The 17500-nt window shown below is 45.1% G+C and overlaps 1 protein-coding gene across 2 annotated transcripts in view; it reads right to left on the bottom strand.

The window, feature by feature from the left end:
• The window catches only part of pemt (phosphatidylethanolamine N-methyltransferase), an 87552-nt gene that overhangs the window by 4418 nt on the left and 65634 nt on the right, over positions 1–17500 (bottom strand). For both annotated transcript variants that reach the window (XM_012823226.3, XM_031568364.2), the window contains one exon: positions 4135–4209. In XM_012823226.3, the coding sequence (XP_012678680.1) occupies positions 4135–4209 (75 nt within the window). The remainder of the gene's footprint in view (positions 1–4134; positions 4210–17500) is intronic.

Here is a 17500-nt window from a genome sequence, read left to right as displayed (position 1 = left end):
GTTGGCAATGACAAAATTGTTTTAAAATTGGACTCATATTGGCATATATATGTATATATATGTGTATGTGTATATACAGTATATATACACACACACATTCGTATATACACACACTTTGTGTCCATGATGTCTGGCAAGAGTAAAATTGTCTGAATGATTCTAGTGAAAACGATCACTCGGTGTGAACACAGCTCAGCTCAGCTCAGCTCATGTTTAACAGCATGAAACTGGGTCAGTGATACACCACCTCTCAAGTAATGTCCATCTGTGTGCGAGAGTTTGGGCAACCCTGTGGAAGAGGCAGATTGTGATGAGTTTGGGCCGCCCTGTGGAAGAGGCAGATTGTGTTGAGTTTGGGCCGCCCTGTGGAAGAGGCAGATTGTGTTGAGTTTGATGTAAATGGAGCCTCGTTCTTGGCTTCAATGTATGATGTTTCATGTTTTTTTAAATTAAATACAATTTAATTTACCCCTCTGCCGTTGGATGCTATAATATGCCCAAACAGAACAGATCCACCCACATGATTGACAGTTGTCAAGGGGATCTTTTCATCACATGCTGTTCCCTTTTTCACCAAACACAAATAACACCATTTAGCATCATCCGCTCACGGCACCTCCCTGGCTTGATCTAGATGTTGCTTTTCATACCTAATATTTATGATTGGGTTGTCACCACACGTGTCAGATAAATCTTGGCTTTCTGCCCAGCACACATGCATTTTATACTGAAAGTGTTCTTGGTCCTCAGTATCTCGCCTTGACTTCGACAGTTGCCCCTAATAGACATTTCTTAACAACATTTTAGTCATTGGAAATTGGAAGCTAGAAATATCTGCTGTGATATCTTTCTGGAACCTTCTGCTGCTCTTTGGGCGTCAGATAGGTTCATTCAGATCCTCTGTCAGTTGCTGAGAGGTGCGTGTGTGTGTGTGTGTGTGTGTGTGTGTGTGTGTGTGTGTGTGTGTGTGTGTGTGTGTGTGTGTGTGTGTGTGTGTGTGCGTGTGTGTGTGTGTGTGCCTGTGTGTGCCTGTGTGTGCCTGTGTGTGTTTAGTGTTGGCACAACATTTGAGGAGTCAGATAATTCATCAGCTGCTGGAGTTGTCTGACCAATCTGAATGACAACTCTTTACACCCACTTTCCTGGTCCTTAATGAGTTCAATAGGGCTTAACAAGTTACTGTTATGTTCTGAGAGGTTAAAGGTGTAGTGTGTAGTGTGTATGATTTAGTGGCATCTAGTGGTGAGGTTGCAGATTGCAACCAACTAAATACCCCTCCCTCACCCCTGTCTTTCCAAGCGTATGGGAGAATGTACGGTGCCTGTCAGGTGCCAGTAGCTACTTCCAAATTATTATAATTTACGACAGAGAAGCCATAATGTCAAGTGATGAAGTTACTTTAGATGGATATTTAGAAGCTGTATTTATTTATTTAGTCTGTAAAACTATAGGCCAAAGCTTCAATGTGAATCGTCATGATAGTTGTTGGCTGACATGATGTCCAAAGCTTTTTTTGTTTAACGTTACACTTTTATTGACCATCATTGTCAGCAGCTGTGGGCTGACCTCGGAGTGGTCTGAGTCCAACTGACAAAGATCAATTCTAGTTTTGGCGCATAAATATAAAATGACAATCCTGGTAGCAATTATATTTCAACACGGAGACACGGTGAAAAAGATGACTTGTGTTGGTCATTATGCCCATGGCCATGTTGTAAGCTAAAGCTTTCAAAAAGCAAATTGCATTTAGATTGGTGGGCTATTATCCTCCAGCAGAACCCAGCCAACTTCCTTCATAAGAGCGCCAGCTGGAGGTGCACTCAGACTGGAGCCATGCTGGGGCACCACGCCTTAAGTGCATGGGCCTCCTGCCTACAGTATCCTAACTGTGTGTGTGTGTGTGTGTGTGTGTGTGTGTGTGTGTGTGTGTGTGTGTGTGTGTGTGTGTGTGTGTGTGTAAGTGTGTGTGTGTGTATGTGTGCAGAAACAAGGTGGCGCAACATGGTGGCCTCTGTGTTCAATGTTCATCATTCATAATTATGTTGCAACATGTTGGCCGGTGTGGAAGAGACCTGCTCCTATATAGACATGAAGGGCTCATTCTAAGCACAACGATTCATAGTTACAGGTGTTTATACACTAATAAAAATATAATTATGAATAATGTATTCCATTTCCTTTAATAGATCCCCCTAAATCTTACACACTGTACCTTTAAGGCTGAAGGGTGCCCAAACATGGCAAAGATTTGAAGAAATCCTCATTTTGAAATGTTCTTTGCTGCAGGGGTTGTATTTACTTCTTTTCACTTCACAGATCAACAAACTACGGATTTTGCCCAATGGTGGCAGATTGCAACCGACTAAATACCCCTCCCTCACCCCTGTCTTTCCAAGCGTATGGGAGAATGTACGGTGCCTGTCAGGTGCCAGTAGCTACTTCCAAATTATTATAATTTACGACAGAGAAGCCATAATGTCAAGTGATGAAGTTACTTTAGATGGATATTTAGAAGCTGTATTTAGTTATTTAGTCTGTAAAACTATAGGCCGAAGCTTCCATGTAAGAGAGAGAGAGAGAGAGAGATCCAAAAGCTTTTTTTGTTTAACGTTACACTTTTATTGACCATCATTGTCAGCAGCTGTGGGCTGACCTCGGAGTGGTCTGAGTCCAACTGACAAAGATCAATTCTAGTTTTAGCGCATAAATATAAAATGACAATCCTGGTAGCAATTATATTTCAACACGGTGAAAAAAGATGACTTGTGTTGGTCATTATGCCCATGGCCATGTTGTAAGCTAAAGCTTTCAAAAAGCAAATTGCATTTAGATTGGTGGGCTATTATCCTCCGGCAGAACCCAGCCAACTCCAGTGGCACTCAGAAAACATTTCCACCTGGGGAAGGTCACACCAGTGCTCATCCTTGTGTTCTGCCGTGGCCTGTGCCCATTCCGTTTCGCTTCGTGTTTTTGCTTCTTTGACAACAAGGGTCACACTGCCGTGCTTTTTTCCTGTGCTAAGTAATACGCTTGATCCTCTATTTCTCAAACTTCAAATTCAAGCTGCCACTTTAACCAGAGGCCCTCTGGAGAGCCAGCGCTGCCTGTTCTGGGCCGTGTGTGTGTGTGTGTCTGCCCTGTTGTTCTGGGCCGTGTGTGTATGTGTGTGTGTGTGTGTCTGCCCTTTTGTTCTGGGCCGTGTGTGTGTGTGTGTGTGTGTGTCTGCCCTGTTGTTGTGGGCCGTGTGTCTGTGCTGTTGTTCTCCTGTTCTGGGCCGTGTGTGTGTGTGTGTGTGTGTGTGTGTGTGTGTGTGTGTGTGTGTGTCTGCCCTGTTGTTCTCCCTGGAGAGCGAGTGGGTGGTGAGCTGCAGCCATCATATCCTAACTGTGTGTGTGTGTGTGTGTGTGTGTGTGTGTGTGTGTGTGTGCATGGCGGCGCAACATGGTGGCCTCTGTGTTCAATGTTCATCATTCATAATTATGTTGCAACATGTTGGCCTGTGTGGAAGATGACCTGCTCCTATATAGACATGAAGGGCTCATTCTAAGCACAACGATTCATAGTTACAGGTGTTTATACACTAATAAAAACATAATTATGAATAATGTATTCCATTTCCTCTAATAGATCCCCCTAAATCTTACACACTGTACATTTAAGGCTGAAGGGTACCCAAACATGGCAAAGATTTGAAGAAATCCTCATTTTGAAATGTTCTTTGCTGCAGGGGTTGTATTTACTTCTTTTCACTTCAAAGATCAACAAACTACGGATTTTGCCCAATGGTGCCTAAACTTTAGCACGCAACTGTAAGTGGGTGTGCTTATCATATGCCAAGAGGAGTAGAAGTAGTGTGGAGGGGAGGGGAAAAGAGAGGAGAGGATGAGAGAGGGAGAGAGAGAGAGAGAAAAGATGGAGGACAACAAGAGGATGAGTGAGAAGGAGAGAGGAGAGGATGAGAGAGGGAGAGAAGAGAGGAAGAGAGAGGGAGAGAGAGAGAGAGAGAGAGAGAGAAAAGATGGAGGACAACAACAGGATGAGTGAGAAGGAGAGAGGAGAGGATGAGAGAGGGAGAGAGAGAAAAGATAGAGGAGAACAAGAGGATGAGTGAGAGGGAGTGAAAGAGATATTTACCCCTCATATGCGATGGCAACCTTGTAAGACACAGCAACCACTCCCGTCAACACAACACCAACTGGACTGGCATTCCTGAAAGAGAGGGAGAGAGAGAGAGAGAGAGAGAGAGAGAGAGAGGGAGAGAGAGGGAGAGAGAGAGGGAGGGAGAGAGAGAGAGAGAGAGGGAGAGAAAGAGGGAGGAAAAGACAAATAGAGACAGGGGGAGAGAGGGGGGGGGGTGGATTAATAGTTTTAGATCAGTAGGTTTGTCTGTCTCTTCCAGTAGTCAGACTAACATTCCATAACTTCCATCTCCATCAGCGGGATGAAGAGATAGACAGGTTGAGCAGAAGACAGGATGAAGAGATAAAGAGGCAAGACAGGGTGAAGAGATAAAGAGGGAAGACAGGATGAAGAGATAAAGAGGCAAGACAGGATGAAGAGGTAAACAGGTTGAGCAGAAGACAGGATGAAGAGATAAAGAGGCAAGACAGGATGAAGAGATAAACAGGTTGAGCAGAAGACAGGATGAAGAGATAAAGAGGCAAGACAGGATGAAGAGATAAAGAGGCAAGACAGGATGAAGAGATAAACAGGTTGAGCAGAAGACAGGATGAAGAGATAGACATGTTGAGCAGAAGACAGGAGAAAAACAGGTCAGGAGACAGAAAGCCCATCATGAAATGAATCATATAATATAAATCTGACAGACACACACACACACAGACACACACACACAGAGACACACAGACACACACACATAGCCCATCATGAAATGAATCATAGAATATAAATCTGTCTTCTTTCTGTTTCACCCTGCAGTGACTGTGTCCTAGTACTCTCTTGAGAAACCTTCCAAGAAACACTCTGAACACTTACACACACACAGACACACACACACACACACACACACACGGACACACACAGAGACACAGAGACACAGACACACACAAACACACACACGGACACACACAGAGACACAGACACACACACGGACACACACACGCACACACACACACACACACACACACACACACACACACACACACACACACACACACACACACACACACACACACACACACACACACACACACACACACACACACACACACACACACTAACCCATCCCTAATGATCTTCTAACACACACGCACAGGTTGAGTCATAAGAGCTTTTCCTTACAACATAAAGAATATACGCTTTTATTGCCCAGTGATGCCACTGTCAGAAATGATAAACTTGTCTCCTCCTGTGGACGGCAGGTATTACATGTGAGGTCAACGCAGGCTAAATGCACAGTAGATAGACTAGTTGTCACAAAGGTCCAAATGGCATTGCGGCCAATGTAGCACAGTAAAAGGCTAAGAAAAGTACAAGTAGGCATCAGTTCTGAGACGTGTGCAAAGGTGCAAGGGCCCATGCCCCATCTGAGCTAACTACAGGTCCCATGATGCACCAGCTGAGCTAACTACAGGTCCCATGATGCCCCAGCTGAGCTAACTACAGGTTCCATGATGCCCCAGCTGAGCTAACTACAGGTCCCATGATGCCCCAGCTGAGCTAACTACAGGTCCCATGATGCAGCAGCTGAGCAAACTACAGGTCCCATGATGCACCAGCTGAGCTAACTACAGATCCTTAGTTTTCTACTTTTGTTCGGCCTCATGTTCTGCATCACACATTTGTTTTTGAGATATATACGAGTAGGGGGAGACCAGGTACACTTTTTGCCCCCATCTCCCAGGAAATAGATCCAACATCCCAGGACAGAGTCATAAACCATCCCAGCCGATCAACACACGTGCGCTCAGGAGCATGGAGGAGAGAGGAGTAATTTGATCGGCTGTTGAGCTCAAATACCAGTTTGCTTAACTGCATCTCTACATACCAGCAACACCCTGGTGTACATGTGACTACCCTTTCCTCTGAGAGGTCTGTAGACATTACATTATCATGTGACATTATCATGTGACTACCCTTTCCTCTGGAAGGTCTGTAGACAGTACATTAACATGTGACTACCCTTTACTCTGGGAGGTCTGTAGACAGTACATTAACATGTGACATTATCATGTGACTACCCTTTCCTCTGGAAGGTCTATAGACATTACATTAACATGTGACATTATCATGTGACTACCCTTTCCTCTGGGAGGTCTGTAGACAGTACATTAACATGTGACTACCCTTTACTCTGGGAGGTCTATAGACATTACATTAACATGACTACCCTTTCCTCCGGGTGGTTTGTAGACATTACATTAACTCAGCCGACAGACTTATGGGTCACTGGTCTGATCGCTGATGAAATTGCCCTCCATATACGTAGCACTATGGATAGAAATGTCTGCTAGACAAATTAGTGAATAAAACGCTGGCCTTGAATCTTCAGCATCCTGGTTGATCTCCCAGAGGAAATCATACACTGATGGAACAGAGGTAGGTCTGGGTACAAATGGACAAATATCTACTTAATGAGTGAATGAGTAGGACTCTTGGCTTAGCTGTGGGCCAGTCGGCCAGTGTATCTCCGTGACACAGACACACACAGACACACACACACACACACACACACACACACACACACACACACACACACAGACAGACACACACACACACAGACTCTTGGCCAGTGTGTCTCTGTGACACAGACACACACAGACACACACAGACACACAGACACACACAGACATACAGAGACACACACACACACACACACACACACACACACACACACACACAGACTCTTGGCCAGTGTGTCCTCATGACCCAGTGGCTGCTCAGAGACGACAGCATGTGTTATGTTCTGTGTGTGTTATGATGACCGCTCGGAAGCCCAGGCCTGGCCCTATCCACCCACCTAGCCTGTCTGTCTGCCTGCCTGCCTGCCTGTCTGTCTGTCTGTCTGTCTGTCTGTCTGTCTGTCTGTCTGTCTGTCTGTCTGTCTGTCTGTCTGTCTGCGCAAGTGACTCAGCAGCTTCAGCAGCTTCAGCGCTCAGCCAAGTCCCCCCCCCTCAGATAGTCACCTCTTTTCCCTTTCTCTTCCAGTCTCTCTTCCTTTCATCCTCTCCTTTTCTTCCCTTTCTCTTCCAGTCTCTCTTCCTCTTATCCTCTCCTCCCTTCAATGTCCCCCCCTCTCTCAGCCTCTCTCTCTCCATCCTCCTTCCTCTCTCAGCAGTCCTGTGTTCTGTTCCCCAGAGAAAGAGAGAGAGACAGAGAGAGTGAGTTAGCAAGATTGGACTGCAGTTCTGAGCGTCTGGTTGTGTGGGTAGCTGACACAGAGCCATCAGCAGAGCCTGTTAGCCTGTGAGCGTGTTAGCTTGTGAGCGTGTTAGCCTGTGAGTCTGTTAGCCTGTGAGCGTGTGAACCTGTTAGCGTGTAAGCGTGTTCACAAGCCTTACTGGGCTATCTGGGCCACACACACTTCAGCCTGATTATCACTTTGTCAGGCTACTTCCTGCTATTAGCTTTCACACCAAATATTAACCGTGTCCCAGACCCGTATGTTTTGGAGGACAGTCCCTCAGTGTGCCTCAGAGTTCGGAAAACAGGTTTCACATCACTGACTACTTCAGGAGGGTGTGTGTGTGTGTGCGTGTGTGTTTGTATGAGAGCGAAAGAAAGAGAGAGAGAGAGGGAATTGGAAACACATCCATGTATTCGGGTATATGAGGACAATGGGGTCCATGTTTGTTCATTGTACAAGTAAAATAGGACACAGTTTCCATTCGGATATAGGAAATTAAAGAAAACAATCAGTTATCAAGAAACAATCTATTATCTGGACACAGTCCATTACCTAATCCCTGTTGTTTACAAAACCGGATAATTGCTAAATGTAAAGAAGATAAATTCATTTTCCACTTTTCTCATCAAAAAGGAGAGCCGATAATGCAGATAGATAATGCATGGATTACATCTCCAGCATATACATTTATTCATTTAAAATAACACTGAAAAATCCCCATGATCTTGGTGTTGTTGTTGTTAGCTTCCTGCTCTACCAGGTGAGGAACTCCCCAAAAAAATTTGATCAAATCAAATCAAATCAAATCAAATCAAACTTTATTTATACGCCGCATTTCATACCAGGAGGTAACACAATGCGCCTCACAGAATGAAATGTACCAAAGCCATATCATTTAAGTGCCAACATATTACAAAGCAACAAAGATGGTTAGTCCATTCTGGCGCTTCATCCAATTGACTTCCTTGATCTTAGTTCAAACTGTTTACTTGATGTCCCTTTTGAAGGCTGGAGGAGACTCCACTTACACCCTCTGCCCACGTGGGCACGAGCACACACTCCACTTACACCCTCTGCCCACGTGGGGCACGAGCACACACTGGGTACCTGGCATCATCCTCACGACCTTCTCATCTGAAGGATCACAATACCAGTTCCACAGAGGAAAGGTCACGGTCAGACTAGAACAACATGGCCAGTTATGTTTAGAACACAAAAGCCCCTTGAGACGCAGGAAAAACATCAGAGACAGAACGCCACAGTCCTCTCGAGCTTTCCAATACCAGTATCCTACTAATACTCATCCAGCCTAGCACTCAGCCAGCTAATAAACATCACATCTTTCATACAGTCTGCTCTCTGCCGACCCCAGATACAATGTTTTGCGGCTTTCTCCAGCCAGCTGTGCGTTGTTGTTGTTGTATCTATGGTTGGGCAGTCATTATATTGGTTAGGTTGCTGGCTATGAGTGCTTGCATGTGACAGTGAGAGGATTGGCCACTGTGAGAACTCCCAAGCATAGCACAAGGAATTTAACTTAATTTCCTGTGTATAACTAAAAAAAAAAAAAAAAAAGGAAAATGGTAGTACCTAACGGTAGCTCTGGGTAGTACGTCTTCAAATAATGCAGAACATAAAACATTTCCTGAATGGCCTAAACCTTCTATACATCTAAACATCTATATTTAATTATATAGCAAATTAATCTATATGAAGTTAATAATGACTATAAAGTATACTAACAATCAGGTTCACAACTAAATGCATTATTGCTTTTAGTCAATGTTATATAGCCACTTTAAATTCTTAAGGCCCCACATGAGTGGCTGTCCCTGTGTTTCTTTTGGAGCTGAGCAAGGTTGCCTTTGAATAGAACAGCCATTGTTCACTGTTGCCTAGGCCACCACCATCTATTCCGATCCCAGCTGCCTGCGCTGCAGCTAGCCAGTGATGGGGAGAATCATAGGGGGGGAACCGGGTTGTATAACCCGCCGAATGTCAGAACCCTGAATGTTCCTGTCAGTCACTGGTGCCCTAACGCAGGACGAGAAGAAGGCGGACACGGCCATGCCAACAACATCACAAGCCTCGTCAGAGCCAAGCTGAACTACTGCTCTGGAAGACACACTTTAGGATGACCTAAATTTCCCTCGGGATTAATAAAGTATCCATCTATCTATCTATCTATCTATCTATCTATCTCTTTCCATTCTCTCACTTCTTCACTCTCTCAATGTCTCTCACACACCCTATCTATCTATCTATCTATCTATCTATCTATCTATCTATCTATCTATCTATCTATTTCAGTCTCTCTCTCTTTCACCTACTGTGACATAACTAACCTCATCATAAGGCAAGGCTGCCATGCAGCTCCGGAGGTCTGTGTACACACACCATCTCCATCTCCATCTCACACTGTCTCACACCCTAGTGTGTGTACACACACACACTCCATCTCCATCTCACACCCTAGTGTGTGTACACACACCATCTCCATCTCACACTCTCTCACACCCTAGTGTGTGTACACACACACCATCTCACACTGTCTCACACTCTAGTGTGTGTACACACACACACTCCATCTCACACTGTCTCACACTCTAGTGTGTGTACACACACACACTCCATCTCCATCTCACACTGTCTCCCACCCTAGTGTGTGTACACACTCCATCTCCATCTCACACCCTAGTGTGTGTACACACACACTCAATCTCCATCTCACACCCTAGTCTGTGTACACACACCATCTCCATCTCACACTGTCTCACACCCTAGTGTGTGTACACACCAAGGTTATTATAGTTAACGAAAACTAACGAAAAAACGAAAACGAGGTGTGATTTTTTTTGTCGTTAACTGAAATAAAAATAAAAACGAGGCTTTATAAAAAAACGATAACTAACTGAAACTGTATTGTGTCTTTACAAAACTAACTACAATAAAATAGAATTATAGAGAAAATGTCCTTAGTTTTCGTCTTTGTCAATGTATTTAATACAATTTAGTCTATCTTCCCGCCGTACCACTTTTAGTACACGCCCCTCACCTGGTTTCATGGCGGCAAAAGTCGGGAGAAAGCGACAGTCCTATTTGGGATTAGGCTACTTGGAAAAGTAACGTGCGGTGAGGTTCGTGGCTGGTGAGGCACTTCAGAGTCAGATTTACAAATATATAAACCCAATACAGTAGCTTAAATCACCATTCAATTGGCAGCTTGCACATCGACTACTGGTTGTTTTTCATATCAGCATTCTTTACACACACATAGGTAAGGTAGCTACATACAGTTGGCAGCTGCTAGCTTGTGATGAACTCGTGTTAATATGTGTGATTATGCACTCGTGAATATGAACTCTTACGAAGTTGCACAGGCCCCCTGAGGGTCTCCGCTGTACGTCCAAAACCAAAATCTATTCTTGAGGTTAAAAATATTTTCAAAGCAATTTGGCTTTGGGTGTGAGAAGTCGACCGAGTTATCTTCTGTGCCGTCGTTTGAAGCATACCGTTTAGCTACGGCATTGGTCTCCCATTATTGATCAATTCACGTTTTGATTGAAAGTCCAGTTATGAGAAATGCTTTAGCTTAGCTATAGAATCTTCCATTTTCGTAGTCAAGGTCAAATATACGCAGAACAAGCATAAACCCGACCGATGGGCTCTCGCATGCTCCCTTCATTGAAGCAGAGGTACAGCGTATGCCTTTGGTACTGTTTGCCTCCTCTCTGTGCTTTTTCACTGCGGCTTTACGTCAGATCAGCAAAACTAAATAGGTTCTACGCATGCGCTCAACCCAGTTTGTGAGGGATTGCGCAATCTGAGATGAGGCACAGCTCGTCGCTGCCTCACCGTCTCGCTGTCTCCTGTCTGTTTGAACAGGACATGCGCAAATTCTGACTGACACACGTCTGACACAGATCTTTCATAGTTGTCTTTTGTGGATGGCTGTTCATCTGTCCTAAGTGAATACTTTTTTTTAAATGGTATGTTTGGTGAGTTTTTATTACATATTATTTATTATAGCTTGTATCTTCTATTCATTTTGAGCATTTTGTTTTGCAAGCAAAAACAATAAGCTTCCTTGACTGGCCCCCCCTTGGTCTGTTGCATTCCGCGGTAAAGACTAAAACTAATAAAAACTAAACTCAAACTAAACTAAACTAAACTAGCAAACTCGCTTTAAAAACTAATTAAAACTAAACTGAAATTGAAAACAAAAAGTCAAAACGAAATAAAAATAAAAACTAGTGAAAAATGCAAAACTATAATAACCTTGGTACACACACACTCCATCTCACACTGTCTCACACACCCTAGTCTGTGTACACACACCATCTCACACTGTCTCACACTCTAGTGTGTGTACACACACACTCCATCTCCATCTCACACCCTAGTGTGTGTACACACACACTCCATCTCCATCTCACACCCTAGTGTGTGTACACACACACTCCATCTCCATCTCACACTGTCTCACACCCTAGTGTGTGTACACACACACACCATCTCCATCTCACACTGTCTCACACCCTAGTGTGTGTACACACACACACTCACCACATCTCCATCTCACACTGTCTCACACCCTAGTCTGTGTACACACACACACCATCTCCATCTCACACTGTCTCACATCCTAGTGTGTGTACACACACACTCTATCTCCATCTCACACTGTCTCACACCCTAGTGTGTGTACACACACACACTCACCACATCTCCATCTCACACCCTAGTCTGTGTACACACACACACCATCTCCATCTCACACTGTCTCACACCCTAGTGTGTGTACACACACACTCTATCTCCATCTCACACCCTAGTCTGTGTACACACACCATCTCCATCTCACACTGTCTCACACCCTAGTCTGTGTACACACACTCCATCTCACACCCTAGTCTGTGTACACTCTCCATCTCCATCTCACACTGTCTCACACCCTTGTTTAGGGTCAGGCGTCTGAACAAAAGGAGTGCGATGGCACTGCCAGGCAGAAACACGGCGGGAGAAGGGAATTCTGAAAGCATTTATTATAGACCCTACATGAAGATGAAAAAAGAGGAAACCAAGGCTCGTAATGTTAGTAACCTCACACACTACTGCCGGCTGTGAGCAGGTCAATCAAAACACAAGGCTTTGCCCCCGGAACGCAGGCTCTCACTGTGGGCATGGGCACGGCTGTGACTCTCACTCTGGGCATGGGCACGGCTGTGACTCCCTCTCAGCATGGGCACGGCTGTGACTCTCCCTCTGGGCATGTCTTGTCTTTTTACACTTGCTCTCTCTTTTGCTTTCTCTCCCCCCTCTTTCTCTCTCTACCCCCCCAATGCCTATCATTCCTCCCTTACTCAATTACCTCTTTCCCATCTGGTCCACAACATCGCTGCTAAATAGATGAGGAGAGAGGAAGGCATGATAAGACCAAGTGGATGATGACCCAGAGATGTGATGACCCAGCTTGGGGTCATTTTGACCGTGATCTAATCGTAAGAAGTGACACACACTTAAAACTCTGTTTCACGTAGCAGGTCAGGAAGGCCCGTTACTCCACCCACATGCCTGGAAAAACGTAAAACACCATTCACACACACACACACACACACACACATACACACACACACTAAGACATTAAATAAGATCCTCATCAGATGATATCAGATCAGATATCAGATCATATTGCCAATACACACACACACACACACACACACACACACACACACACACACACACACACACACACCACAAAGTCACTGCCAAAAAAATTCATTTTATTTAGCTATGTAGTGCCGATAACTATTGAACTTCACAGAGCCCAGAGCCTGAACCCCCAGAGCAAGTACTAGGGCGACGGTGGCAAAGAAAAACCACACACACACACACACACACACACACACACACACACACACACACACACACACACACACACACACAAAAGCTAAAAGGGCACTGCGCTGTTAGTGGGAGCTGGCAACCCAAATGTGTGTGTGTATGTGTGTGTGTACATGTGCGTGACCATGGGTGTGTGTGTACCTGTGTATATGTGTGTCTGAGTGTGAATGAATGTATGTGTGTTTGTGTGTGTGTGTGTGCACATGTGCATATGTGTGTCTATGAGTGTGAATGAGTGTATGTGTGTTTGTGTGTGTGTGTGTACACATGTGCATATGTGTGTCTATGAGTGTGAATGAATGTATGTGTGTTTGTGTGTGTGTGTGTGCACATGTGCATATGTGTGTCTATGAGTGTGAATGAGTGTATGTGTGTTTGTGTGTGTGTGTGTGTGTGTGTGTGTGTGTGTGTGTGTGTACACATGTGCATATGTGTGTCTATGAGTATGAATGAGTGTATGTGTGTTTGTGTGTGTGTGTGTGTGCACACATGTGCATATGTGTGTCTATGAGTGTGAATGAGTGTATGTGTCTGTATATGTATCTGACTGTGTGGATATGTACATCTATGAGTGTGTGCAACTCCACTCTGGGATTCAATATGTCTGCGGTCCTAATATAATAACCACACTTGACCCTTCATCTCTCTCTCACACACACACACACACACACACACACACACACACACACACACACACACACACACACACACACACACACACACACACACACACACACACACACACACACACACACACACACACACACCCGCGCACACACAGTCATCTGTCAGATGGTCCTCACACATCACTGAAGGAGAGGAGAGGAGAAAGTGGGTTAATTGAATGAGTGTGAGTGGGCAGATGAGATGACACCATATTTCTGTCTCTCTGTCTCCTGCGGCTCTCTTTCTCTCCCTCCTGCTCCTGTTTACACCCCAAACGTTCCTCCTCCTGCTCCTGTTAACACCCCAAACCTCCTTCTCTCCCTCCTCCTGTTAACACCCCAAACCTCCCTCCTCCTCCTCCTGTTTACACCCCAAACCTCCCTCCTCCTCCTCCTATTTACACTCCAAACCTCCTTCCTCCTCCTCGCATCCTCCTTCAGGGATGTGTGAGGACCATCTGACAGATAACTGTTTGTGCGCGGGTGTGTGTGTGTGTGTGTGTGTGTGTGTGTGTGTGAGTGTGTGTGCGCGGGTGTGTGTGTGTGTGTGTGGGAACGCCATGCTGCGGTAACAAATACAACAATGACTAAACAGAGTCCAAACCACTGGAGGACAAGTAGGTAGGTACTGTAGGTAGTCGCGGCGACATGTCGTTCTACAAAAGCATAAACACTCCTTAAGCCTGCAGCTTAACAATAAGCCACTATGAAAATGTGTATGAAGAAAGTATGTGTATCTGTCTACATTATTTTATTAGATCCTTATGTTATCTGTCCCTCTCTAATTCAACTTTAAAGTTGCTTTATTAGCAGTATTACAGTGTTCATTTCGTTAACAAAAAGTTTGCGTTAACGACCTTTTTCCCATGACTAAGCCATTTCCCATGACCCATTTCCGTCGACGAAAACAAGACTAAAACTAAGAAGGATAAAAATGACTAAATGTGACTAAAACTAATATGCATTTTCGTCTAAAGAATAAGACTAAATCTAAAATAGCTGCCAAAATTAGTATTAGCATTAGCATTCTGTGCCTAAAATGATCAAACAAAGAGTAGAAAAGCGAAGCAAAATAGACATTATACAACAGGTAAGGTAATTTCTGATTGGACAAGAGACATACATTCAGAGCGAGAGAGCAGAATTGCAGGCAGCGATTTTATAATGTTACATTTGACAATTAATGAATTACAAAATGGAGCAAATTGAGTAGGGGAATGGAGAAATGACACGACAGGACATGGAATCAATATCAGAGAAAAGTAGGTCACTGAAAATAACACATAATGCTGTCATCATTTACATATGTGTGAGTGTTTTCTTTGTGGGATATTGTGAATATGTGCGTGTTTTGAAATGTGTGTGTGTGTGTGTGTGTGTGTGTGTGTGTGTGTGAGAGGGAGACAGAACAGTCTGCCATTCATACTCCAGCAGGCTTTTTGCACCCTATGCTTCCTGAAAATCTGGAGATGGAGGTGAAGTCGGTGCTAAACACACACACACACACACACACACACACACACACACACACACACACACACAGAGAGATGGAGGTGAAATCGGTGCTAAACACACACACACACACACACACACACACACACACACACACACACAGACAGAGAGATGGAGGTGAAATCGCTGCTAAACACACACACACACACACACACACACACACACACACACACACACACACACACAGAGATGGAGGTGAAGTCGGTGCTAAAATTAAGACTTTCTGGCCGGTCAACACCAATGGAGGATCCTACAATGAACCAATGAATTCACTGAATGAATTCAGCCGGGCCAGACTCTGTCTCTCCAACAATCCTGAAGCACTGTGCTGATCAGCTGTCTCCGGTGTTCACAGACATTTTTAACACCTCACTGGAGACATGCCACGTACCAGCCTGCTTCAAGACCTCCACCATCATCCCCGTCCCCAAAAAAGCTTAGATCACTGGACTCAATGATTACAGACCCATCGCCCTGACCTCTGTAGTGATGAAGGCATTTGAGCGCCTTGTGCTGCTTCACCTCAAAGCCATCACTGACCCTCTCCTGGACCCCCTGCAGTTTGCCTACAGAGCCAACAGGTCTGTAGACGATGCAGTAAACATGGCCCTTCACTTTATCCTCCAGCACCTGGACTCCGCAGGAACCTACGCCAGGATCCTGTTTGTGGACTTCAGCTCTGCCTTTAATACCATCATTCCTGCTCTGCTACAGGACAAGCTCTCCCAGCTGAGTGTGCCTGACTCCACCTGCAGGTGGATCACAGACTTCCTGTCTGACAGGAGGCAACACGTGAGGCTGGGGAAATATGTCTCTGAGTCCAGAACCATAAGCACCGGCTCCCCTCAAGGCTGCGTTCTTTCCCCTCTACTCTTCTCCCTGTATACAAACAGCTGCACCTCCAGTCACCAGTCCGTCAAACTCCTCAAGTTCGCGGATGACACCACCCTCATTGGGCTTATCTCTGGTGGGGATGAGTCCGCTTACAGGTGGGAGATTGACCATCTGGTGACCTGGTGTGGCCAGAACAACCTGGAGCTAAATGCTCTGAAAACAGTGGAGATGGTTGTAGACTTTAGAAAGAACCCAGCCCCACCCACCCCCATTACCCTGAGAGACTCCCCAGTCGACACTGCGGAGTCCTTCCGCTTCCTGGGCACCATCATCTCCCAGGACCTCAAGTGGGAGCTGAACATCAGCTCCCTCACCAAAAGAGCTCAACAGAGGATGTACTTCCTGCGGCAGCTGAAGAAGTTCAACCTGCCAAAGGCAATGATGGTGCACTTCTACACCTGCATCATCGAGTCCATCCTCACCTCCTCCATCACCGTCTGGTACGCTGCTGCCACTGCCAATGACAAAGGCAGACTGCAGCGTATCATCCGTTCTGCCGAGAAGGTGATTGGCTGCAATCTTCCATCTCTTCAGGACCTGTTCGCCTCTAGGACCCTGAGGCGGGCAGGTAAGATTGTGGCCGATCCCTCCCACCCGGGTCACAAACTCTTTGAGGTTCTTCCCTCCGGCAGGAGGATGCGGTCCATCAGGACCAAAACCTCACGCCACAAAACCAGCTTTTTCCCGGCTGCAGTTGGCCTTATTAACAAGGCCCGGGACCCCCACCTGACCTGGACTCTTATCCCACCCCCACACCCTAAGTCTGTGTTACATTAACACACATTACATTGCACATTGCTCATCCACATTGCACTCCTGTTTTGCTTTTTGCACTCTACTTTCCACTTTACTTTTTTTTATATTCATTGTTTATATATTTGTATCGTATATATTGTGTTTTTTGGTTCTTATGTGTAGTACTTTTCTTATGTGTAGTACTTATTTGTGATTTTATGTTATGTGTAGTACTTATTGTGTTTCTATGTTTTTATGTTTTCTGTATGCACCTTCACACCAGAAAAAATTCCAAGTAGGTGTAAACCTACTTGGCAATAAATCCCATTCTGATTCTGACTTTCTCTCTACACACACACACACACACACACACACACACACACACACACACACACACACACACACAACACAGAGATCCTACAGC

This window comes from Clupea harengus, chromosome 1 (genome assembly GCF_900700415.2).
Source record: "Clupea harengus chromosome 1, Ch_v2.0.2, whole genome shotgun sequence".
NCBI classification, from domain to species: domain Eukaryota; kingdom Metazoa; phylum Chordata; class Actinopteri; order Clupeiformes; family Clupeidae; genus Clupea; species Clupea harengus.
The sequence above is the reverse complement of the archived record's forward strand: the minus strand, read 5'-3'. Positions and strand labels throughout refer to the sequence as shown.